Genomic DNA, 26,852 nt, shown 5'->3' with positions numbered 1-26,852 from the left:
GTGTCACAGAGCCTTTCTCCAGCTCTCTTGCACCACCTCTTCTGTCATTGGGTGCTCCGGGCCTGTCCTGGGCAAAGAGGGTGGGGAGGAAGCGGGTCCCATGGGCACTGAGTGGAAAGCTAGGGCAACTGGACATGTGGGCTGCGTGGTTGTTCCTGGGTGGTTGGCTTGACCTGTGGAGGTGAGAGGCACAGAGGTAAGGCCAGGCAGCCCTGTGGGACCACAGGGACCTTGTTGGACAGCCTGGCTCCTTGGAGGCCGTCAGCCTTGAGGTGCCCTGTATGGGCCCCGCTGGGGCCCCTGCGCTGGCTCTGCAGGGCAGTGACCGGGAGGAAGACTTGGCTCTGTGCACCCCTGTCCTGGATGCACTCCTTTCTTGAGTGTGTGGAATAGGAAGTTGTGATGACAGAAGGAAGTTGGTAACAAAAGGGAGATTTTTTCATTGCTGTGAAAAACAACTGCTATATTTAACATTAACGTGGATGGTGAGAACCACGCAGAATGGACCTTGTGCTGTTGTCGGGCTGGGCGAGGAGTTCAGGCCTCAGCTCCCTTGGTGTCTGTCCTCCGCGTCCCGCTGATCTCTCGTTGCTGGCTGAGAGCTGTTGCCGTCTCCAGGGCGGAGTTACTTCTGCTTTCGGAGCTGCCTGCGTTTGCCTGGTTTGACCCTCTCATGTTAGTCATTCACACTGAGCGTGGTTGTTTCCTCTCTGAATGATCTTCCGTTGTGCACCCCGCTCTTTATCCCTGGGCATTTCCTGCCTGGAAGCCAGCTCTCTCTGACACTTGAGTAGTCCAGCTTCCTTTGACTAGTCTTGCTTGGTTTCTCTTTTCCCCGTTTACTGTCAGCTACCTGTGTCATTATGTCTGAAATGAGTTTCTTACAGCTGGCATAGGCTTGGGTCAGGAGTTTTTAAATCCATTCTGAAAATCTCTGTCTTTAATAGGTGTGTTTCAACTTACTTTGATAAACCTAATTATTGATATGTTTGGGTTTAGGTCTGCATTTTATTATTTAAGTCCTCTTAGATCCCTCCCTGTCCGTCTCTCTCTTTTTGGCTTATAAACAATGGAAATTTATTTCTCACAAATTATTGTTCTCTAGGTCATGAACCACTTTGTTCAGGCTATTTTAAAGATATTTTTTCATTGTCTTTATTTTTCAGCAGTGTGACTGTGATCTGTCTGGGTAGGGATTTCTTTAGGTTTGTCTTGTTTGGGGTCTGCTGAGCTTCTTGAATCTGCAGACACATTTGCAAAGGGCCACATTTGCAGTTTTTAGTCGTGTTTTCAACTGTTGATCCAGTTTGTTCTTGTATTTTTATGAGACAGTGTTAGATAGTTTTCTCTTGTTCCAGAGGTCCTCAAGGTTCTTCATTTTTTTAAATCTTTTTTTCCCCTCTGTCATTCAAATTAGCTTATTTCTGTTGCTCTGTCTTCAAATTCACTGAATCTTTCCTCTGCTTTTAAGCTCATGTGGGGAGTTCATTAAATTTCAGTATTGTAGTTTTTAAGTTTATGTTTAATTGGAGGGTGATTGCTTTGCAGTGTTGTATTGGTTTCTGGAATACAGCGTCATGAATCAGCCATGTGTATACATGCATTCCCTCCTGCTTGACCTGCCACCCCCACCCCCACCGCAGCACTGCAAGTCATCACGGAGCACCCAGCGGAGCTGCCTGTGCTGTATAGCTGCTTCCCGCTAGCTACCTCTGTGCACGGTAGTGCATATATGGCAGGGCTCTTCTCTCAGCTTGTTCCACCCTGTCCTTCCCCTCTGTCTCCACAAGTCTGTTCTCTATGTCTGTGTCTCTATTCTTGCCCTCCAAATAGGTCCATCAGTACCATTTTTCTAGATTCCATATATATGTGTTAATATATGATGATGTGTTATTCTGACTTACTTCACTCTGAATAATAGGTTCCAGGCTCATCTGCCTCAGTTCAACTGATTCATATTTGGTCCTTTTTATGGCTGAGTAATATTCCATTGTGCGTACATACCACGGCTTCTTTATCCATTCATCTGTCGAGGGACATCTAGGCTGCTTGCATGTCCTAGCTATTGTAAATAGTGCTGCTGTGAATATTGGGGTACAAGTATCCTTTTAAATTATGATTTTCTCAGGGTATATGCCCAGTAGTGGGATTGCTTGGCCATAGAGTAGTTTTGTTCCTAGTTTTTTATGGATTCCCCATATTCTTTTTCATAGTAGCTGTATCAATTTATATTCCCACCAACAGTGCAAGAGAGTTCCCTCTTCTCCACATCCTCTCCAGCATTTATTGTTTGTAGATTTTTTTGATGATGTATTTTTTAGTTCTAAATTTCCATTCAGTTATTTATTTATTTGTGCCTTTCAGTTTTTTTTGTTCAGTTCAGGAGTGCCATGTTTGTTTAGAGCATTTTTATAGCAGGTACTTTAAGTCTGGTAGATACTTGTAGCATCTGTATTATTTGGCATTGGTGTCTGTTGCTCATCTTTTCCCGTAGGAGCTGACGTTACTGGTTCTTTACTGAGTAGTTCGGATTGCAGCTGGACATTTTGGATATTATAGTATGAGACTCTGGGTCTTGTTGAAATCCTAGGAAATGTTTTTGTTTTAGCTGGCAAACAGCCTGCTTTGATTTAGGCGACAGTTCTGACCGGTCCTCTCTGGACTATGGTGCAGTGTCACACCTGTCTTTGGAGCTCAGCAGTGCCCTCTGGATCTGTCCTGGGTGTGCCTCCTGTGGCCGTCTGGGACCTGGCTCTGGTCTCAGGGCTTGGGATGTGAGGATCAGATCCACGCATGTGCAGCTTGAGGGTGAGCCTGATGACATTTCTGACCCACTTTGTGGGCTTGCTCTTCCACGCTTCTTCCTCTCCACACTGTCCCTGGGGCTTTCCAGTGCCCTGGGGTTCCCCTTTTGGTCCTCTGACCAGCATGCTGAGGCTTGGGAAACCTGCCTCACCAAATACTTCCGCACCCATGCCTGTCTGGTGCCCAGCGCGGAGTGGAGCTGCTGGGCACCTCTTCCTTTTCTTTCAGTGTTCTTGCCCAGCCTGCCTGCTGTCATTTCCAATCTCAGAATGAACATAGCTGACCATGTAGCTGCCCACGTATCCTGCTGGGGTCAGGGCTGCTTCACATGTCCATCTGGAGTTAGAGTTGCTCCCTGAGGCCCATGAAGGATCACAGCAACATTCAGCGGGAGGCAAGCTGGAGTATGTTGACGCCTCCCTTCTGGAGCCAGCACAGATGTATCAGATGAAGTCCGTCTCCTTTTTTGTGCTCCTGTATGGCAGTGAGAGTTCAGGCTCTCAGTCCTCTGCCAGTAGCCCTCTCCCTTTTTCCTTTCCTTGGCCATAGGCCCTCACCTTATTGGCCCCGGCAGGCTGTCCTGTATTCGTGGAGTCAGGGCACTGGCTTTGTGCATCTTCATCCCGAGCATGTGGCCCTGCTTGGAGGACGCCCCTGGGAAGTGTCATTGGTTGGAAGCGCTGTTGCCCATCGGAGGCTGTGCTGGCCTCCTGAGGACAGACGTAGTATGGGAGGAACTGTTCCTGCCCCCAGCTCAGTGAAGGGGTGGTCATACCCTCGCGGAGAGCCCTCCAGGATGATGGCCCGGAGGTGGGAGGGTGGCAGCAAGCCATGGCACGTGTGTTGGCCCTTGTGCCCTATACCACGACCAGCAGCAGCTGTGTTGTGACTCCCCTGTTGATGAGGCCTGAGAGAGACGCCAGGCCCCAGGGACAGTCTAAGATGCCTCTGCCATCCCCAGCTCCCTAAGAAGAAGGCACAGGGGAGCAGGACCCTAAGTACCCCACCCTGGAGGGACTGTCATGCCCTTCCTCACAGCACAGGGGGCTTTGTGTTTGGTCCTAGGCCAGGATGGCAGCCCAGGTGACGCTGGAGGATGCGCTGTCTAACGTGGACCTCTTGGAAGAGCTGCCTCTGCCTGACCAGCAGCCCTGCATCGAGCCCCCACCGTCCTCACTGCTCTACCAGGTGGGTGCTGCACAGCTGCAGGACACGTGACCTGTGGTGCTGACCTCCATGTGATGGTTTTCTTTTTCCTTCCAGCCAAATTTCAACACTAATTTTGAAGACAGAAATGCATTTGTTACCGGCATTGCAAGATACATTGAACAAGCAACTGTCCATTCTAGCATGGTAACTACATGGTTTCCTCAGTGGGAGGGCAGGGGTTTGCTACATCTGAATGGCAAATGTCTTTTTTTTTTTTTGTATTATTCTATAGCTAAGAACAGTGCATGCTCTTTCTGAAAATCTGGCTTCTGTGGCCCAGAGAAAACCTTTGTCAGCATCAGCATGCCCACTCTCCTTTGTTTATACTTGTGCTCAAGCATACCAGGCACACACCCATATGGGATTTAGATTGCAGAAGTGAATTGCATTGTTGTTATAACTATGTATATTAATAATTTAATGAACTTTTGATATGTCATTAAATTACACCAGATGAAGTAATTTTTAATAGCTGTCTAGTCCGTTTGGTAAGTGTTCAAAATTTACCTATTTTTGCATGTTTACTTAGTTTGCTGTGCTTTTTTTATAAGTTCGATGATGAATATCTTCCTAAATACATACTTATTTTCCCCGGCTAGATTTGTACAAGTGAAGTTATTAGATCAAACCTTGTGAGCATTTTAACGCATCTTAAAAATACTTTCAGGCTGTAGTCAGCTTCCTGGCCTTTCCCTCTGGTTTATGGCTGTATATGTTAGCAATTTGTGACTTTGATTGCCTGCCTTTGTGATTTGCTTGCCTTTGATTTGCCCGGTGTACCCTTGCAGAATGAGATGCTGGAGGAAGGCCAAGAATATGCTGTCATGCTGTACACCTGGAGAAGCTGCTCTCGGGCCATCCCACAGGTGCCGGTCCCAGCCAGACCCCACCCCACCCCCGCTGGCGACACCCCACTCCAGACAGACCAGGCCTCATCCCTTCCAGGCTTTCCTGCCCGTCACACCACACCCCGCTTCTGATCTGCCCTTCTCCAGCAACTCCTCACATTCTCTGGGTTGAAGCCTCTCTCTGTCATGCTTGTTTACTTCCAGGTGAAATGTAACGAACAGCCTAACAGAGTTGAAATTTATGAGAAAACCGTGGAGGTCCTTGAGCCTGAGGTCACGAAACTGATGAATTTTATGTACTTCCAGGTAAAACGGTGCAATAATCCCAGGGGTTTAGTGCAGAGAGTGGGGTGCTGGCACATTTACGGCATGTAAATTCAGACCCTCACAACAGCTTTGAGGCCAAAGGGAACTAAACCTTTCACAAGGCTAAAGCTTGACTGGCTGTTTCAGAATAAATGCTGCTTTTATGTTTCACTTCTCTCCTTCCCTTGAGAGTGACTTTGTATTTCCTGCATGAAGACTGCTTTCTATCAGTATGCTTGTACTTTGAATTCATCTGGTTTTCACATGTTTTCATCCCATTGTCTGCTCTGGTGGGCTTCACCCTGGTCTTAACTCCTTCTGGCCCTTGGGTTAGGCAGGGTGGTTACAGGAGGGGGCTTCCTGGATTTTTAAAGACGTACTTTAGAAATGCGTGTTGTTTTTTTTTATTGCAGATTCCTTTAGCAAACAGAGAAGATAGAACTCCTTAGATGATGAGTTTTTGTTTTATCTTAAAAAATTGTCAAGTGGAAATCCTCCCACTCCCTTTTTCAACTCTGAAAGCTAAAGCAATCTGCTTTACAGATGTTCTTTTGCAGCATTTTGCTCAGTAACTTTGCCGGAGTAGTCAACAAAATTCTTTTACTTTGGGGACATAGTTGGTAAAGTGCAAAGTCAGCGATGATTGTTAGAGAGCAAAGACAGGTGGAAATCGCTTTCTATGCCTCTTTATCTGAGCTGTAAATAATGCACCTGTTGGTTGGGCATTTCATCAGTGAGTAGTGTGAGTCTGGACCCTGTGCTTGGAGCTGAGTCTGGGGTTGGCCCGTCCCTGAAAGCAGTGTATTTGTCCCTGCTTCCTCTGCACAGAGAAATGCCATTGAGCGTTTTTGTGGGGAGGTGAGGCGCCTGTGCCATGCGGAGAGAAGGAAGGACTTCGTGTCCGAAGCCTACCTGATCACCCTGGGCAAGTTCATCAACATGTTTGCTGTGCTGGACGAGCTGAAGAACATGAAGTGCAGTGTGAAGAATGACCACTCAGCCTACAAGAGGTGAGCGTGCCTGGGCTCCCAGGCGCCTTTGCAAGGCGGGTGCGGCACCCGCAAGGGCCATTCTTGGGCCTGAGACAGATCACAAGCCCTACGAAGCACTCTGGTAGTCCTGTGTGTGGAGGGGGCTCTGGACTCCCATCACCCTAGAGGACAATGTGCTGCCGTGAGCCTGCGCATCTGGGCTAGGTGGGCATGTCACAGCAGTGTGTCTGTAAGACTGAGTACGTTGGTGGCGGGTAGACCAGAGCAGCTGTCCTGTAACCAACTCTCTAGGGAAAGTCTGTGCCCTAGACTGTTAAGGCAAGTTGGCTGGAATGAGATGCTGACTTCTGTTTCCTTTGTTAGACAATGAATCTTAGCTATACAATTGACTTAGAAGAGATTTACTTTGCATCTGAATAGGCTGTGGTTTCATTTGTAGAGAAAGGAAAGTAATTTCTCCTGTGCCCTTCTAGGTTCTTGCCTGAGAATTCCCTTGAAAAAAGCAGAAACTAAGAAGAGCAGAACAAATTTAATTTAATAAGTATGGGGGGGGGGTCCCAAATATGAGACCCAAAGAAGTAACCTTTTAAACAAAGAAGTAACCTGTGAAGAATTGATAAGACAGAGAAGTTTGAGTTGGCCTGGTCAGTGAGTGAGGAGGTAGGAAGGTTGTTCACACAGCCTCTGGTGATGAGGATGCCTCCTGACCTCCTGGTACAGGGAGGTTACCTTTCATGTGGGAGGTTTCTTTCCTGCTTTCAGGGGCACAGAGGAGGTCAGAATGTACTTGCTGCAGCTATTTAAGTAACTAATCCAGAATAAATCAGTATGCCACAGTGGCATATTTGGGGGCAGCCTACCCTGAACCCTAGTGCTGTGTCTTTAAAATGAAATCAACTTGAGATGCAGCATGAAACAGATCTGAGCTTGGGTCAGCAGTGGGGGTGGAGCTAGATCTCCCAGACTTCAAGCCTTGCTCGTGTGAAACAAGTTCAGGTGTTCCATTCACCGAGTCGGCTCTGCATGCAAGCGTAGATCTTCAGAATGACAACATCTTTTGAATTGTCCTGTTAACTCCTCTCCAGTAGGAGAGTCTGGAGTTGCTTCCATCTGATGCCAGTGTTCGGGGATTTCAAGTGTGTGGGACTCTTGGTGGAGCATGGGGCTTCTGAGCTTCCCAGTCCAGGAGGACAGCTTCTGCTCCTGATGACACAAATCACTTGTTGCATGATTTTGATCAGCTTTGTCAGCCTTTTATCAGGGAAATGGGGAGGTAGACAGCACCGGTAGTTTTTCATTTTAAAAAGGTTTCTTTTCTCTCTCTTTTAGCAGTAGCACCTTTATTTCAAAGCCCAGTCTGGAAAACAGTTTAAAGATGGGACTGCTCTGTGGAAGGCCATTGGAGGGCCCCTGGGCACCCCCTTCAGAAGTTGCCCACCATCTTTGCCGCCCCCTAGGCTCCCCTGAGCACAGAAGATGGCTGAGGCACCCCTCATCCTTCCAGCATTCTGTTGCTGTGATTTCTGTTATGGACAATCTGTTGGTTCACTTTCCCAGGCAATAACCCTTACTCATCCCCAGCCCTCACACTCACGGTCAACATTCAAAATGCTTATTAAAAAAAAAAAAATCAAAAAACACTTTATTTGCACGTAGCTGGTAGTTACAACTTCTGCTAAGTGTAAGTTCCAGATAACCCATATTGTCATGGTGAGGCTTAAGGAATATAAAAACAGGTATTTTTGGTCCTTTTCTTAATTTCCATTCTTGCAGCTTCAACAATCACTCAAATCAATAAAGTAAACACTATACACTCTTTTAAAAAGAATATAAACATACCAGTTAATATTATTTTATACATATATTAAAAAAAAACTTATAGAAATAAGCAAGATTACAGTTTATTTCTCACCTGGAATGTCCTGATGTAGGTGGCCTGCAGCTAAGTGGGTTCCAGACCGTTCAGGAACCAGGGCTCCAGCCTTGTAGCCCAGAATGGCTGCTTGAGCTCCAGGTGTCATCTCTGCATTCAGGTCAACAGGAAGGAAAGAGAGTTGAAGGCCCTACAATACCTCTTATGAGTAAACTTTCAAGTGCCTTACAAAGTTTTGCGTTGTATCTCATGGCTGAGCAGTTGATCCCAGTGTGGAGATGAGGCACGTTGCTGCACTACAGAAATTCAGGGCTTATCTCGAAGCAGGAAGGAAAGGAAATGACAGTTGGGGTGGGTTACCAGTCTTTGCCATGAAAGCTTTTCTTTAGTGAAACCCTCAAGGTTCTAGGCTGTACAGACAGGTCCTAAACTTTTTTGGGGAAGCCCTAGATGTGCAGAGTCCTCTCACGTGCTTTCATACCGCTTTGTAAAAACTAGAGACTCGGCCCATGCTGTGCAGGACTGTTGGACCTCAGCGTACAGGTCCTTCTGTGTCCACCATTCCCCTGTCAGCCCATGAGGTCTTGCTTTCCAGATATGGTGAGGGTCAGGAGAGTTCAGGGGGTATGTACTGATTTATAATAAGAAGTGTATGTTCATCCTCATTTCTGGCACAACTCCTAAAACCCTTGGAATTTCCTGTGATGAAAGCATAAAGTTTCTCTTGTTATGTTAGTGTGATTTTGGAAAGCCCTTAGGTACCCTCAGGATGGGGCTGATCACCAGAGGAATCAGCCCTGGGACTGGAGGGTTGGAACTTTTAGTCCTACCCTCCTGACCTCAGTGGGGAGAGAGGGGTTAGAGGTTGAACCCATCGTCAGCATCCAGTAATCTAATCAAACATGTTTATATGAGGAATCTTCCATTAAAAACCCTGAAGGACAGGGTTTGGAGAGCTTCCAGGTTGGTGAACATGTGGAAGTTTGGTGGAGTGGTGATTGGAGAGGCCGTGGAAGCCCCCATTCTTCTCCCATACATTGCCCTACTCCTGGGGTCTGATGCTGTCTTCCAGCAGTGTCAGAGTTTAGTTCATTGCAGGCCACCCAGCTGGTATTAGAATGTTGCTTGATGGTGTGGGAAAACCCACTGCTCATGTTAGACTTGGTACCAGATCTTTAGGTTTGTCCAAGATGGAGCTGCAAATTGGTGGTGGAGTCAGGATTTTGTCTCAGACCTTTGGCACAGAACTGTGTGTGGTGTGGTCCCTGACTGGTGGGAGGTTTGGCTGCCCAAAAGTTTCCCAGCAGAGAACCTAAACGGTGCTGTCACTCAGCACTGGACTCACGGACGGAGTGTCAGCCTTTTTCAGACTTGGGGGTAGGGAGCCAGCGTGAGAGGCCGTTGTGTCGGTGCCCTTCAGGAAAGCCTGTGAGTGGTGCTGCCACGTCTCTGAGGAAGTCCGTCAGCTGTGGACAGTGGGGTCATGAGCTGTCCACATTGCAGGGGAGAAGCTGGAGGAGGCTGAAATTGAAACCAGCGTCTGTGATGCACATGTCTACAGATAACTGTAGCAGTAGTAGAGTAATTATGATTTTGCCAGGCTTTTTTTTTTTTTCAGTGTCATTAAGCATGTTGGTTGATTAACCTTTTCTCCCCCTCTTTTATAGGGCTGCTCAGTTTTTACGTAAAATGGCAGATCCACAGTCCATCCAGGAATCACAGAATCTGTCCATGTTCCTGGCCAACCACAACAAGATCACACAAGTAACTCACACTCTGGCTGATGGGGCACATTCCCAGGGGGCTGAGGGGCAGAGAGTGGTCAGTGACATCGATCTCACCCTGTGTTTTAGTCTCTGCAGCAGCAGCTGGAAGTGATTTCTGGTTATGAAGAGCTCCTAGCAGACATTGTGAATCTCTGTGTGGATTACTATGAAAATAGAATGTACCTGACGCCCAGTGAGAAACACATGCTTCTCAAAGTACGTGTGTTGAGGGAAGACTGCCAACAGCACCATGAGAAAGGGGCAGCCTTCTTGTCATCAAAATGAACTTGATGATTGTTTTGCCAGCCTTTTCTCTCATGCGTGTGTGTGTGTGTGTGTGTGTGTGTGTGTGTGTGGATATAGCATCTTCCACCTTACATGCAGATTGCACTACAAATTCTTGACATATTCCCCTGAGTGTGTCCCAAGCTTGAGCCCAGTGCCAGGTAGGTCTCATGTCCATCCCTGGAGAAGGTGCTTGTAGATAAGGAGGTTTTGGTCAAGAACTTTTCTCAGCGTAAAGCTTCCTGTAGCAGAGATTGTGCCAGATTTTACTTGGCAGGGATGTAGTTCCTAGGAATTTAGTATACTGTGTCACCATGATTGGGCTTCCCGGGTTATTCTAGTGGCAGAGGACCTGCCTGCCAGTGCAGCAGACGTAACAGACGCAGCTTTGATCTCTGGGTTGGGAAGAGCCCCTGCAGGAGGGCCTGGCAACCCACTCCAACACTCTTGTCTGGAGAATCTCATGAATAGAGAAACCTCGCATGCTACAAGAATCCGTAGCATTGCAAAGAGTTGGACGTGACTGAAATGACTTAGCACACATGCACGTCACCATGATTACAGTAGACTTTTGTTGTTTAAGAATCATGCCATTTAACATAGTCCTCATTATTACTCTATTTCAAATTGGGGAGGTTTTCAATGATGTTTCTCATTGGGAAAATGAGTTGTTGTTTGTTTGTTTTTTTTTAAATCAAATGAAAGTTTAATAATGTGTACATTGGAGAGAACCCAGGAAAACTGAGCAGCTCTGAGGAGATGGTTCTGCCATTCTCTTCACTCTGCTGTCTACCTTCATAGAGGTCCCTTCATGTGGGACCCTGTGCTGGATGTCCTGCTGGCCCAAGCAAGTGGGCCCAGCTCCAGGATTTCTTCCACGTAGGAGAACAGCCTGGAGGGGTCAGGGAAAAAGGGCGCTGTCCAGTGGAGTGCTTTATGATACTGGAAACATTCTGTTTGCACCTATTGGTACAAGAGCCCCCTGGCAATAGGTGCTTTTGGAAATTCACATTTATTATTGCCTTGTGCTTGAGGAGAGGTGGAACTGATGTGTATACACATAAGAGGAAACAAGAAGTGACATAAAAAAGCTCCATGTGAAGCGCTAACTATTAATTTCTGAGGGGCTTTTAAAAATACTTTTTAGCAAGCCTAGAAATATTAAAATTATGAAAAGAAAAATCTCATTGGAAAAGACAAATAAACAGTAAAAGTAGTAGATCAACTTGTAGCAAGGTTAAAAGACAAAAGTAGTAAAATCACCTATATTCATAATAAATAGTTAAGGGATACAGAAAAGATATAAAACATAATGTAAAAAAACATTAAGCATTGGTAGGGGAGTAAAAATGCAGAGTTACTAGAATGAGTCCAAACTTAAGAGATTGTAACTTAAAATAATCATATATATACATATATATGGGTTGCTATATATCAACCTCATGATAACCACAACCAAAAATTTATAACAGATACACAAAAAAGAGAAAGAAATCTAAACCTAACACTAAAGATAGTCATCAAATCACAAGGGAAGACAGCAAAAGAAGGAAAAAGGAATGAAAAGGAACTATGAAAAACTGAAGAGCTTAACAACGAATAAAATGGCAATAAGCATGTTGTTTAGTTGCTAATTGTGTCTGATTCATTGTGACTCCATGGACTGTGGGCTGCTCCAGTCCATGGGAATTCCCAGACAAAAATACTGGAGTGGGTTGCCATTTCCCTCACCAGGGAATCTTTCTGACACAGAAATTGAACCCGGGTCTCCTGTATTGGCAGGCAGATTCTTTACTGCTGAGCCACTAGGGAAGTACCTATCAATAATTAATTTAAATGTGAGTGGATTAAATGCTCCAGTCGAAAACATATAGTAGCTGAATGGGTTAAAAAATAAGACCCATATGTATGCTGCCTTTAAGAGACTCACTTTAGATCTAAAAACAGACTGAAAGTGAGGGGATGGAAAATGATATTTCATGGAAATGGAAAGAAAGCTAGGGTGGCAATACTTATATCAGACAAAATAGACTAAAACAAAGACTTAACAGTGCAATTCTAAAGAACAAGGACGAAGTCATGAAATGTTTGCTGTGCCTGTGATGTCAACAGTAGTGTTGAAGAAGTGTAGAAAAATGATAGAGGAGATGGAGGAACTTCTCAGTGTGTAGATGCAGGGTCAACCACTCAATGCTGCTTCAAAAGAAAGCTAAAAGCCTTTGTGAAGACTGGAGGAAGAACCACAGTAACGAATCAGAGGGTGCATCTTTTAATGCCAGCCATGGCTAGTTTCATCAGTTCAAGGTTAGAGTCAGCCTTTACAACATAAAAGCAAATGGTGAGATAGCTAGTGCGGATAGGGCAGCTGCCTGGGAATTTCCCGAAATGCTTTGAGAAATTATTGATGAAGGCTTATATTTACCAGAGCAGGTTTGTAATGTAGATGAGACAGGACTGTACTGGAAGTGGATGCCAGACCAAAGTTACATCAGTAAGGAGGAAAAGTTGATGCCAGGCTGTAAAGAAGCAAGTTCAGTTCAGTCGCTCAGTTGTGTCCAACTCTGCGATACCATGGACTGCAGCACGCCAGGCTTCCCTGTTCATCACTAGCTCCTGGAGCTTGCTCAAACTCGTGTCCATAGAGTCAGTGATGCCATCCAACCATCTCATTCCCTGACGTCCCCTTCTCTTTCTGCTTCAGTCTTTCCCAGCATCAGGGTGTTTTCCAATGAGTCAGTTCTTCGTGTCAGGTGGCAAAAGTATTGGAGCTTCAGCTTCTCTCTGACTAGAAATCAACTATAAGAGAAAATCCAAAAAAACACAACCACATGGAGGCTAAGCAATATGCTACTAAAGAACTAAGGAGTCCCTAATGAAATCAAAGAAGGAATTTAATAATACCTGGAGACAAATGAAAACAGAAACACAGTGTTCCATAATCTGTGGGACATAACAAAAGCAGTTCTAAGAGGGAAGTATAGCAATATAAACTACAGGAAACAAGAAAAATTTCATATAACCAGTCTAAACTTACCTCTAGAGGAACTAGCAAAAGAATAAGTAAAACCCCAAGTTGGTAGAAGGAAATAATAAAGATTAGAGTGAAAAATAGATGAAATAGTGACTAAAAATAATAGAAAAGAGTAAAAGAGCTCGCTTTTCAAAAAATAGACACATCAATAAACTTTTAGTTAGACTCCTCAAGAAAAGTAGCAAGAGGGCCCAAACTAAATCAGAAATGAAAAGTTACAGCTAGCACCACAGAAATACAAAAGGTCCACAGAGATCACTATGAACAGTTATGCCAATAAAGTGGGCAACCCAGAAATGGATAAATTGCTGGAAATGTACATTCTACCAAGGTGTATCAGGAAGAAACAAATATGAACAGACTGATTACCACTAATGAAATTGAATCAGTAATCAAAAAACTTCCAACAAATGAAAGCCTAGAAACAGATGGCTTTACTGGTGAATTCTACCAGACATTTAAGGAAGAGTTAACAACTGTCTTCAAAATATCCCCACCCCTACCACAAAAATTGAAGAGGAAGGAAAGCTTTTGACCTCATTCTGTAAGGCGTCATCACTCTGATAGCAAACCAGACAAAGATACACACAAAAATTACAGTCCAATATCATGGATGAACATAAAGGCAAAAATCCTCAACAAAATATTTGCAAGCCAAATTCAGTACATTAAAGAGATCATACACCATGATCAACTGGGATTTATTCCAAGGATGCAAGAATAATTCAATAACTGTAAATCAATTAATGTGATAACACATTAATGAATTGAAAAATAAAAATCATATGACTACCTCAGCAAATGTGGTAAAAACTTGACAAAATTCAGGATCCATTTTTGATAAAGAATCTGAACAAAGTGGATATAGAGGGAACATACCTCAGCATGATAAAGGCTGTGTATGACAAGCCCACAGTTAGCGTCACACTGAGCAGGGAAAGTGTATTCTCTTTAAGATTAGGCACAAAACAAGAATATGCCCACTCACTCTCACCACCTTTATTCAGCATAGCATTGGCAGTCCTGGCCACATCAGTCAGAGAGAGAAAAGAAATTACAGGAATCCAAATTGGAAAGGAAGAAGTAAAATTGTTACTGTTTGCAGATGCCATGATAGATACCCACAAAGAGCTTTTGGAACTAATACGTGAATTCAGTAAAGTTGCTGGATGTAAAATAATATACAGGAATCCATTGTGGTTCTATATACCAACAACAAGCTATCTGAAAGATAAATTTTTAAAAGAATCCCATTTACAGTTGCATCAAAAAGAGTAAAATACCTTGGAATGAATCTAACCAAGGAGGTAAAAAACCTGGACTCTGAAAAAAATTATAAGACATTGTTGAAAGAAATTGAAAACAACATGAACAAATGGAAAGATCTGTTTTGTTTTGGGGATTGGAAAAATTAATGTCATTAAAATTCCCATACTACCGACGGCAATCTGCAGTTTTGGTGCAACCTCTATCAAAGTACCATTGGCATTCCACAAAACTAAAACAAATAATTATAACATTTGTAAGGATACAAAAAAGACCCCAGTTAATCAAAACAATCTTAGAAAGCTTTAAGAACAAAACTGGAGGTATCACACTCCAGTTTGATGTAATTGATTTCAAACTATACCACAAATTCAGAACAGGATGGTATGGCACAAAAACAGACACAGATCAGTGAAACAGAGAGCTCAGAAATAAACTCACACTTAATGGGCGATTAATCTATGACAAAAGAAACAAGAACGTGACAGGGAAAAAGCCTCTTAATAAGTGGTGCTGGGAAAACTGGGCTCCTCCCTCACACCATGTATAAAAACAAGCTCAACATGGATTAAAGATTTAATTGTTAAGACCTGAAACCATAAAATTCCTGGAAGAAAACTCTCTGACATTATCAGTTTTAGCAACATATATTTTTTTTGATCTGTCTCCTCAGAAAAGGGAAGTAAAGGCAAAAATAAACAAATGGGACTACATCAAACTCAAAAACTTCGAAGGAAACTATCAAAATGAAAAGACCACGTACTGAATGAAGAAGGTATTTGCAAACAGTATATTCAACGAAGGGTTAATATCTGAGGTGTAGAAAGAACTTGAACAACTCAATGTGAAAAAAAATGTAAAAATGGACAGAGGATATGAATAGGCATTAATTACAAAGAAGACCTAGATATGACCAAGAGCTACATGGAAAGATGCTCAATATTACTCATCAGGGAGATGCAGATCAAAACCACAATGAAGTATCATCTCACACTTGTCAGAATGGATATTGTCAAAAAGACTAGAGATAACAATTGCTAGCAAGCGCGTTTAGAGAAAAGGGAATTGCTGGTACAGTTTGAAATCTGGTGGGAATGTAAATTGCTGCAGCCGCGACCAAAAACAATATGGTGGTTCTTCAAAGAATGAAAAAAAACTACCATAAGATCCAGCAATTCCACTTCTGGATAGTTACATGAAGAAAAATACTAATTAAGAAAGGTATATGCAGCATTGTTAACAATAGCCAAGACATGAAAGCCTAAGTGTACATTGATAGATGCATGAGAAGGTAATATATATCAGTATAGCTATATATTTAGATATAATGGAATGTTGTTCAGCCATAAAAAATGAAATCTTACCATTTGTGAATGTACTTAGTATTATGCTAAGTGAAATAAGTCAGGCAGAGAAAGACAAATACCACATGATTTCACTTATATGTAGAATCTAAAAAATGAACAAACATAAAACAGAAACAGGCTCATAGATACAGAGGACAGGAGGTTCCCAGTTGTGGTATAGAGGAGTGAATGAAATAGGTGAGATTAAGAGGTGTAGACTTCTGGCTACAAAGTGAGTGGGTCCGGAGGATGAAATGTACTGCTTTGGAAATACCGTTGTTAATATTGTCTGTCTTTGCGTGGCGGACCAGTGGTAACTAGACTTATGGTGATCATTTTTGAATGGTGTTGTGCACCTGGAACTAACATAGGGTTGTAGGTCAACTACAGTGTTTTTAAAAAGTGTTTTTTGAAATAAGAATGAACTGTCATTTCAAAGTTATGAACTATAGCAGTGTGTTTATGGATAGTTAAACCTGCAGGTCTAAGCTTTATGTGCCATTTTGTGATTTTTCAGGTCATGGGGTTTGGTCTATATTTGATGGATGGAAGTGTCAGCAACATTTATAAACTAGATGCCAAGAAAAGAATAAACTTATCCAAAATCGACAAATACTTCAAGGTGAGTTGCAGTTTCTAGATAAACCTTTTTATTGAAGTGTATGCAGTTTGAGCTTTGGGAGGTCAACTGTGACTGGTCCAAAGCAGGAAATGCAATGTTGGCAGGTGGGTGGGTGTGAGTAGACTGTTTCCTGCTCTTAGAGCAGTTTTGCCTGAATTTGAACCTTGTCTAAAGGAATCATGCCATATGTATTCTTTTGTGTCTGGCTACCCCCACTTTGTTTGTCAGATTGTCCCTGTGGGAACCTGCAACTATAGTTTTACTTTTTCATTGTGGTGTGGCTCTACATTTTATGACTAAACTGCAGTTTGCTTATCCATTCTGTGATGAACATGAGATTGTTTCTGCGTTTTGGCTTGTGTGAACAGTGCTGCTCTGATGTGTGCACGTCTGTGCACATTTTTACTGGATGAGTACCCAGTGGCGGACTGCGTATCCATCTAACAGAATGGACATTTTCAGTGCAGTAGATACAGCCTCACAGTTCCTCCACATGGCTGTGCTGACTTGCATCACCACCAGCAGTGAGTGAGCATTCTTGGGGCTTCATATCATCACCAAGGGGGCATCCTGAAGGGTGTGCCTGTGTGTCTTTGAGATTTTATTGGCTAGTGTTTCCTTGTGGTTTAGTTGATGTCTCCCTGATTGCTTTTCACGGTATTATTAGCCTTTTGTGTGTTCTCTTTGTGAAGTGTCCTTTCAAGTCTCTCATTCTTTTTTTTCCCTGTTGGTTTGTAGTTCTTTACGTATTCTGGGTATGTATCCTTTGTCGGATACATGTGTCCTAAAATACATGCATTTCCCCTATGTCGCTCTTATTTTTCACTTTCTTGAAGAGTCATCGGTGAACTGAGGTTCTTAATTTTAGTGTGGTCTGATATATTCATCTTTGATGTTCACTTTAAGAACTCTTTGGTAAAACAGACTCTTGAGAATTTTCTTTTGCATTACCTTCTAGTAGCATCATTGTTTCCTTTTCCATCTAGCTCTGTAATCCCCCTGGAATTGATGTAATGTATGCTGTGAGATGGGGGTTGACAGTCTTGGATTTTTTTTTTCCTCTATGGATATCTAGTTGACTCTGTTTCCCCTTCGTTGCTCTGAGGAGTCACCTGGGTCAGAGAGCAGGTGTCTCTATGTGAATGACTCTGCCTTGAGTTGCTCTGCCCCACTGGTCTGCACCTGTGCTGGCTTAGTTGCTGGAAGTCTCCAGCAGGTCATCAAGTTATGTTCTCCACAGTTGTCTTGAGCATTGTCCCTCTATCTGTTTTTTTTTTTTTTTTACTTTATTTTACTTTACAATACTGTATTGGTTTTGCCATACATTGACATGAATCCACCACGGGTGTACATGCGTTCCCAAACATGAACCCCCCTCCCACCTCCCTCCCTATCTTTTGAAATATATTTTAGATTTGACTTGCTGATTTACACACACACATACACACACATGCACATACTACCCATAAATCATTTTTCCTCTTGGAATATTATTTGGGATTCTGTTGAATCTGTAGATCAATTTAGGGAAAATGGATATTTTTAAAATACCATGTTTTCCAGCACATGAACCTAACATAATTCTCTATTCACTTAGAACTTTAAAAAATTTTGTAAAATTTTTGGTAATATTTTATTTTGAAGTCTTAACATATTTTGTTAGATTTAATACTATATACTTTTATTTTTGATGCTATTGCAATTTTTTTCTCTTTAGTTTTTTTTCCTAATTGTTTGTTGTATATAGAAATGCAGGTTTGTTTGTTTTTTTAATGACCATGGTTCTAGCAACAAGATAGGTTGATTTTAATGTTTGAATTGGTACTTTAAGTGAATGTAGAAGTTGTTTACAACTTTTTTGCAGTAAGTGTTTTGCAGAAATAGCATTCAACCTGCAGTAATTATTAGCATTCCTCATTCTTCTTAGATTGTATTTGGTGACTAAGTACAATATATAATGACTCTGGGTTTTTTATTTTTATTCTTTGACTACAGCAGCTGCAGGTGGTTCCGCTGTTTGGAGACATGCAAATAGAACTGGCAAGATACATCAAGACCAGCGCCCACTATGAGGAAAATAAATCTCGGTAGGCAGAGAGTGAGTTGCCCAGTCAGAGCATTCTTCAGTGTTCTCGCTGTGGTTCCTGACGTGCTGCTTCCTATCCGGAGACGCCACCTTGGGCATTCTCAATCACATGCCTGATGTGGTAGTCTTTTCCATGTGTAGATGTTTGCATTTGAATTCATTTATAAGTGCAATTTATGTTCTTAGTAGAATGGCCACATTTCAGATATCTAATAGATAGGGTCTACTGTTTTGGTCAGTACAGATATAGAACTTTTCATCATCCCAAAGAGTTCTGTTAGACATTGTTGGTCACATATATGGAAGTATAAACAGATTCCCTGGGTGCTGATCAAAGCTTAACAACCAGTCTGCTGGGAAGGGGCTGGATGTTTGTATGCAACTTACAGAGGTTATAGAACTATCAGTGGAGGGCCAGAACCAGACCAGGCTTATCTTTTCAAGGTCTCAGTTGTTGAGAATGGGCTTTACATTTTTAAAGAGGTGTTTTTTTTTTGTTTTTTTTTTTAAGATGATGGCTCTACAGCTGATGTGACAGAGACAGTGTAGCTTCCAAATTTTAAAGTGCTTACTTTCAGGGCCTGTGCTAAGATAGTTGACCAATCCCTATTATAAAGAATCTGCAACTTATGGTTACAAGTGATAGTAAATACATAATTCTTTTTATTGCACCTTCCACATAGTCACTTGAGTCTCATAGGATGCATCTGTTGACTTTCGCCAGATCTGTGGCCTCCATTCAGCCATGGTTTTGAAAAATACAGTTGCACCTCAATCTGGCTACTCAGAGGTTAGCAGTCTTTTTCTGTGAAGGCCAAATTATAAACATATTATGTCTTTCTAGCCACATATGTCACATACTCTTATTTGTTACTTTTTAAAAAAAATTACTCTTTAAATCTGTAAAAACCATTTATGTGGCTCTGGGGCACATAAAAACTGGTCACGTTGGGTCTGTGCTGTATGCAGCTTGCCAGCCTCTGTGCCAGCTTATTTCCTAATACATCTGCCCTTAAATCTGATATGTGATGACCTTCCTCAAAATCATATTCACTAAGCTGAACCCTCTCTTTCTTTCAGCATCAACTTGAGCTCTGATTTGGAGGGTGTACTGATTTCCATGGTATAAATAGAAATGCCAGCCTCCAATTAAAATAATGAATTTAAATTTAAAAAAATGCCTAAATGTAACCTAGCAGTGTATACCTCCTGCTGTAACAAACACAATCATCTGTATAGCATAAGTAATGTGAAGTCAATGAAAGAGACAGAAAGCAAGGAGTTTTGCATACTTTGTTTTTAGTATGATCTGGTGTAAGTCATTGGCCATTATTACCAGTTAATTTCTGTGTTTCACAGCCACTGAGGCAGATGCCTAAACCTGTAGCAGTCAGCTCTAAGAGCTCAGCCCAACAGTCTAGCAACTGTGTCTGGCCCCTGGAGATTGATGCAAGTGGCAGATGTTGGCATCTGGCTCCTGTACCAGCTTATTTCCTAACACATCTGCCATTAAATTGGTAACACATACGCCTCTCCTGAGGGGGACATGCCTGCAGGGAAGGCCAGTGTGTTGAGAGTGGACCCTGGCACAGGGCCTGGCCTTGTGTGCTTGCTGCAGACTCAAGGAGCTGCCTCGGCCGGTGCCTCTGTGATTATCATGCCATCTTATAGTGGAATCAAAGTTAAAAGTGATGCCGCTTGAGATAGTGTACTGATCATCTTGAAAACTGGTAATCTGCATCCTTTCCTTCTGGCAAAGGGGTGAACTTGTTAGAAACCTCTTGGAAGTTGGTGCTGAGTGTGAGGAAACCAAGGGAACTGCTCTGAGCCCAAAGACCCATGCTTTCTGCCCAGGAACGCCAACAGATTTAATCTTTTTTTTTTTCCAATTTAAGTTTTTTTTTTTTTTTAATTTTTATTTTTACTTTATTTTGCTTTACAATACTGTATTGGTTTTGCCATACATTGACATGAATTAGCCACAGGTGTACATGAGTTCCCAATCTTGAACCCCCCTCCCACCTCCCACCCCACATCATCTCCCTGGATCATCCCCGTGCACCAGTTTAAGTTTTGATACCCTTTTTTTCCACTCTGTTGACTATATCTGTTTGCTACTGAAATGGTGTGTTGTACATGTAGTTATGACAACACTGTCTAATTTCCAAGTCATGTCAGTTTCAACTCTCCCATCAAGGATAACTTTTATTCCTGAGTCTTTGGCTGACTTGTTTTGTACTGTAGTTTATATTTTCACATGTGAGTAATAAGGAAATACTAGTTCCTGCCAACTGTGCGGTAATGTGTCAAGGGGCTCTGGAAGGGTTATGCAGTATCTTGAATCCAGCAACTCTCAGCTTTGTGGAATGTAGTTTACTGATTAAGGAGAAATTACGGTTCCTTTTCCAGAATACAGACATGAGAAGGTAGACACAGACCCGACACAGGGAACTGAGGCAGACCCAGCTGTTACCAGGCAGAGAATGCCACGTTTGCCACCTTGACCTCGGCTGCAGTGGGCCTGCTGGGCTGGGGGTGGGCCTGCCTTGCCTGTGTCCTTGGCCAGGTGTCCCTTGGGTCATGCACGTTTCCCCTTTCCCCTTAGATGGACCTGCACGTCCTCCAGCAGCAGCCCACAGTACAACATCTGCGAGCAGATGGTCCAGATCCGGGAGGACCATATGCGCTTCATCTCGGAGCTGGCACGCTACAGCAATAGTGAGGTGAGTGGCCTCTGCCTGCAGTGCACACCGGGCAACACCATGTCTGATGTGGTCCTTGTATTCTCTGCACCCACATTTACTTTGAATTTTACCCTTCATTTACTTTGAGAAGCATAGTTTAAATACTGTGTACTTAACAAGCTCTCATAATGGATGAGGCAGTGCAGATATGATATAATGGAGTTTGTTTGGATCTGTTCAGCTGTACAAAAAGCATCTTCTTTTTTTTGGAAAAATATTAGCAGTGATCCCAAAAAAATGACTGAGTTGAAACCATGAATAAGTACATTTTCTAGTCTAGTTCCGTCGTTCCAAACTGCTAGGAGAAAGGAGAGCAGAGTAGAGGACATCAGGAGCAGAAGGGATGGCTTTGACTTGTGCCCTTTCCTGTCTAGAGGGAGGAAGTACAAGAGCTTGCAAGTTCTTAGGAAGATACATCAGGTGCCCAGAAAAAGGCCTGAGGAAGGGTGTAGGAGGTAGTGCTCCTTGGGCCTTGTTAATTCCTTCTGGCTTTGCAGCTGGGTTTTCTGTGTCCTTGTTTGGGCCAGTCACGTTGCCCATACCTGCTACATGCCTGGCTCCAAGCCAGCATGACTCACATGGGGTGGGTGGGTCAGGGGTCTAAGAGAGGAGAAGCAGCAATGGGAGGGTCATTTCTCATGTCCTAGCAGATGAGACACCAAGGTCAGGGTCAGAGCAGTGGTCACTGGCATGGATGGGTGCTGCAAATGGTCTAGAGGGACCTAGGGACTTGGGGCAACATATATAGGTCTGGTTTTTGAGGTTGTAGTACCTTGGGGTTCTCAGGAGGACCATTATATTTGGAAGAACTCTGTGTGCTGTTCTGCCCATTGCAGGACAATGAGCATTCCATCTCTCAGCCACAAGCACTAGTCAGTCAGTATGTAACCAAAATGACTGAAAGGTAGCCCAAACCCTCAGGGCCTGTTACCTCCTTGCAGACCCCACGTGGGTGGCTGACCGAGTAGAGATGGGGGCCAGCCCCCTGGACGTCTTCATGTGGTTGTAAACTGAGTTCATGAGGAGCTCTCAGACAGCACGGAGAGCTAATGTCTGCCTTTCCAAAGAGGAGCATTTCACAGCATGCATGGTTCTTGTCTGCCTTCTGAGTTCTGCCATAGTGCCCTTATCATCAGATAATGGTTTTAATTAGAGAAAAGAGATCCACCTTTGACAGCTTCGCTCAGTTTATTTTTAAACAGATTTATGAGGCCATAATACACATATCACCCAATTCACCCATTTAAATTATACACTTCAAAGATTTCTAGTGTATTTAGTGAGTTGTGTAACTGTCATCACAGACTTGTTGAACAGTGTCAACATCCCCAGAGCAAGTCTGCACCCCTTAGTAGTCACTCCCCATTCCCCTTCCTTCTGGCACCTGGCAGTCTACTTTCTATCTATGGATTTACCTACTGGAAGGTTCATCCATGTTATAGCCTGTATCAATAATTTTATGGCTTATAATATTTAAAATAATTTTATGTCAGAATAATACTGCATTGCTTAGACACACCACATTTTGTTGGTTCATTATGAATAATGCTGCTATGAACATCCGTGTACAAGTGTTTGTGTGGATGTAAGTTTTCACTTCTCTTAGGTAGATATCTAGGAATGGAACTGCCGAGTCATATGGTATTCTGTGTTGAACATTTTGAGGAACTGCCAAGCTGTTTTCAAAGCAGCTGCACTATTTTACATTTTCACCAGCAGTCCGTGAGGAGTCTGATTTCTCTACATCCTCGCCAGCCCTTGTTTCTGTTTTTTTTTTATTCTGACCATCCTAGTGAATGTGAAGTGGTGCCTGGTTGTGGTTTGGATTTATGTCCTTAATGGCTAATGAAACTGCATATCTTTCCATGTACTCATTGGCCAATTTTAAGAAATGTCTCTTGAAGTATTGCCCATTTTTAAATTGTATTGTCTTTTTTTTTTTACTATTGAGTTCTTATATTCTGTTGTCTGTTATGTGATTTTCATATATTTTCTCCTCTTTTGGAGTTCTGTCTCCTGTCTGTTTGCTGTCTCAGTGACGCTCTTTGAAGCACAGTTTCTTATTTCTGGTGTGGTCCAGTTTGCTTTATTCATTTGCTTCTGGCTGTGCTAGGCTTCATTGCGGCACAGGCTTTCCTCTGGCTGTGGCATGCAGGGGCTGCTCTCAAGCCTGCTGCTCTCACTGTGTGGGCTCCTGTTGTGGGGCACAGAATCTCAGACACGCAGGCTTCAGGAGTTTGGGCCCGTGGCTCTGCGATCGTGGCTCCCAGGCTCTAGAGCACGAGCTCAGAAATTACGGTGCGTGGGCTTAGTTGCTCTATGGCATGTGGGATCCTCCTGGCCTAGGGATCAAACTCACGTCCCCTGCATTGGCAGGCAGACTCCTTAGTGCTGAGCCACCAGGAAAGCCCCGGTGCAGTCCACTTTTACCTGTTTTTTCTTTGGTTGGTTGTGCTTTTGGTCGTAATGAACAAACCGCTGCCTAACCCAAGTCACAAAGATTTACCTCTTGTTTTCTTCTAAGAGTTTTGTAAAAGTTTTAGCTCTTATGTTTAGATCTATGATCCACTTTAAGTTACTTTTTAAATATGGTATAATTTAAGGGTTCAAGTTCATTCTTTTGTATGTAGATATCCAGTTTTGCCAGTATTGTTTTTTAAAGACTATTCTTTTTCCACTGAAGGCACCCTCATCAAAAATCAATTGACTGTACCACTTCTGTGTTCATTGCAACATTATTTATGATACTCAGACCAAAGAAACAGCCTAAGTGTCTACAGATAGATGAATGAATAAAGAAAATGTGATATATATTACACAGTGGAATATTATTCAGTCATACAAAAGAAGGAAATCCTGCCATTTGTGACAACATGGATGGCCCTTAAGGGGATTACACTAAGTGAAGTAAGTCAGACAGGAAAAGGCAAATATTGTATGATACCACTTTTATGTGGCATCTGAAAAACTAAACTCATGAATACAGAGAACAGATTGGTGGTTGACAGAGGCAAGAGGTAAAAGAAGTGAGAAAAGATGGCCAAAAGGCACAAACTTTCAGTTATAAGATAAATAATTTCTGGGGCTGTAATATGCAGCATGGTGACTATAGTTAAATGTCAAAGTTCCTTGGAGAGTAAATTATATTTCAAAGTTCCTTGGAGAGTAAATCCTGAAAGTTCTCATCATAGAAAAAAAAAATTGTAATTGTGAGTTGGTAGATGTTAACTTATTGTGTAGTCATTTCACAAGATATGCATTTGTCTTAGTCGCTTAATCGTGCCTGACTTTTTGTGACCCCATGGACTGTAGCCCACTGGGTTCCTCTGTCCCTGGAATTCTCCAGGCAAGAATACTGGAGTGGGTTTCCATGCCATCAGACCCAGGTCCTCCGCATTGCAGGTGGATGCTTTACCATCAGAGCCACCAGGGAAACCCATGTCAAATCAAGTCATATTGTCCACTTTATGTATGTATCACATATATCAGTAAAACTAGGTGGAGGAGAATCAGTTGATTGTAATCCTGAGGCTTCATTTTTGGACGCTCAGTTCCTTACCATTGACCTTTATGTCTGTCCTTTGCCAGTGCCACACGTGCTTTTTTCCTGAAGTATAGCTGATTTACAGTGTTGTGCCAATCTCTGCTGTACTGCAGAGTGACTCAGTTATCCACATATGGACACTCCTTTTTAAATATTCTCTTCCATTATGATTTATCACTTGATGTTGAATATAGTTCCCTGTGCTATACAGTAGGACCTTGCTGTTTATCCATCCTATAAATACTAGTCTACACATGCTAACCCCAAACTCCCAGGCCCACCCCCCACCTCCCGCTTGGCAATCACACATCTGTTCTCTGTGTCTGAGAGTCTGTTTCTGTAGACAGGCTCATTTGCGCCGTGTTTTAGATCCCACATATAAGTGGTGTTATATGGTGTCTGTCTTTCTCTGTTTCGCTTAATTCACTCGTATGATAATCTCTGTTGCGTCATGTCGATGCAAATGGCATTGTGTTCTTTTCTATAGCTGAGTAGTATGAGTGTATGTTTTAGCTGTTGTGAATACTGCTGCTGTGAACAGAGGAGTACATGTATCTTTTTTTTGCCATGCAGCGAGGCATGTGGGATCTTCCCTGATAAGGGATTATACCTGTGCCGCCTGCACTGAAAGTGTGGACTCTCAACCACTGGACTTCCAGGGAAGTACCCTGCATGTGTCTTTTTGAATTATAATTTTGTCCAAGTATATGCCCAGGAGTGGGATTGTTAGATCGTATGGAAATTCTATTTTTGTTTTTTTTAAGGACTCTCCATACTGTTTTCCATAGTCACTGCACCAGCTTACATTCCCACCAACAGTGGAGGAGGGCTCCATTTTTATTGTTTGTGTTTTAGTTCTCCATTACATAAATTTTCAAGCACACAAATGAAGAGACCAGTCCTGGCTCCTCAGATACCACACCAGGCTTCATCACCTACCCCTTTTTGGTTGCTCCTCCAGGTTAGCATGAAGCAATTGCAAGATAACATAGCACTCCCTCTGAATATATTTCCCACATGTCTCTAATAAAGAACGCTCTTAAAACATAACCATAATTCCATCACACCTAAACAACCAAGTATGTATTCCTTACTAGTAAACAGCTGGTCATTATTCACATTTACCCTATTTGCTCATTGTCAGTAGTGATTTATTTTTCCAGGTTTTTGTGCCCCAGTCTCCAAATAAGTTGTATAAGCTGCAGTTGGTTGACATGACCATCCCCCTTCTCATGCCTGTGTCCGCCCTCACTTTCTGTGCCATCATTTGCCATGACCTCTTTCCCCTGTGTGTCCTGTACACTGCCAGAATAGAGGCCCCGTCAGACACAGCTCCCATTCTCCAGACCCACTTGGTCCCTGGGCAGCCATGCTGAGGTCTGCTGAGGGGTCCAGCTGATTGGGATGTGGACAGCTGCAGCCACTGCCTCCTCAGCCTGGTGGTCCTCAGCTCCTTGCTACTTCCAGAGCTGGATTCCTTTGCTCTGTGTATCAGTTATTAAACTAATTAATTCCCTAGCATCATCTAAAGTAATAGCTAGTTTTTTAGAACTACTTTTGCCAGTGTACATTTGGAGTAGGCTCCTAGAATGGGTTTGATAAGTAGTTTCCTGGACACTGGTGACCTCTTAATGCTCTATTATCTCTAGGTGGTCACGGGCTCAGGCCGCCAGGAGGCTCAGAAGACGGACGCTGAATACCGGAAGCTCTTTGACTTGGCTCTTCAAGGTCTTCAGCTGCTGTCCCAGTGGAGTGCTCATGTGATGGAAGTGGTGGGCCCTCTCACTTTTATTTGGAAATGCACCCCCTAGTTAATTAGAAGTGCTTTTCTTCCTAAACTTGTCAATAAACTGACTGAACTATATTTTTTCTGCTTTAACTTTGGCCATTGGACCAAAAACAAATCGGTTTTTTATCTTTGGCACTAGAAGTAAGAGTATATATTAATTTAAATGTTTCTAAGATGGCTCAATGTACATTTCATTTACATTTATTAGAATTAAAGGTCCTTATCTTTTAAAACACATTGGTAGAATTACATTTGTATTGTTATGATGATTTTTCTCATTTTTTTTAAAAACAACACTCTGTATTTCTAGCCATCAGCTTCTTTTGTTTAGGATTAGTAA

The 26,852-nt window shown here is 42.8% G+C and overlaps 1 protein-coding gene across 1 annotated transcript in view; it reads left to right on the top strand.

Annotated features, from left to right (window-relative positions):
* The window catches only part of CYFIP1 (cytoplasmic FMR1 interacting protein 1), a 104,574-nt gene that overhangs the window by 27,058 nt on the left and 50,664 nt on the right, over window positions 1-26,852 (top strand). The window contains 11 exon segments of the mRNA XM_069576818.1: window positions 3,871-3,993; window positions 4,069-4,158; window positions 4,803-4,880; window positions 5,067-5,168; window positions 5,997-6,178; window positions 9,701-9,797; window positions 9,887-10,015; window positions 16,245-16,349; window positions 18,345-18,436; window positions 21,041-21,158; window positions 26,373-26,495. Of these exon segments, the coding sequence (XP_069432919.1) occupies window positions 3,877-3,993; window positions 4,069-4,158; window positions 4,803-4,880; window positions 5,067-5,168; window positions 5,997-6,178; window positions 9,701-9,797; window positions 9,887-10,015; window positions 16,245-16,349; window positions 18,345-18,436; window positions 21,041-21,158; window positions 26,373-26,495 (1,233 nt within the window). The 5' untranslated portion in view covers window positions 3,871-3,876.

The sequence above is a fragment of the Ovis canadensis genome, chromosome 2 (assembly GCF_042477335.2).
Source record: "Ovis canadensis isolate MfBH-ARS-UI-01 breed Bighorn chromosome 2, ARS-UI_OviCan_v2, whole genome shotgun sequence".
Lineage (NCBI taxonomy): Eukaryota > Metazoa > Chordata > Mammalia > Artiodactyla > Bovidae > Ovis > Ovis canadensis.
Note: the sequence above shows the minus strand (reverse complement) of the source record. Positions and strands in the feature narration are given on the sequence as shown.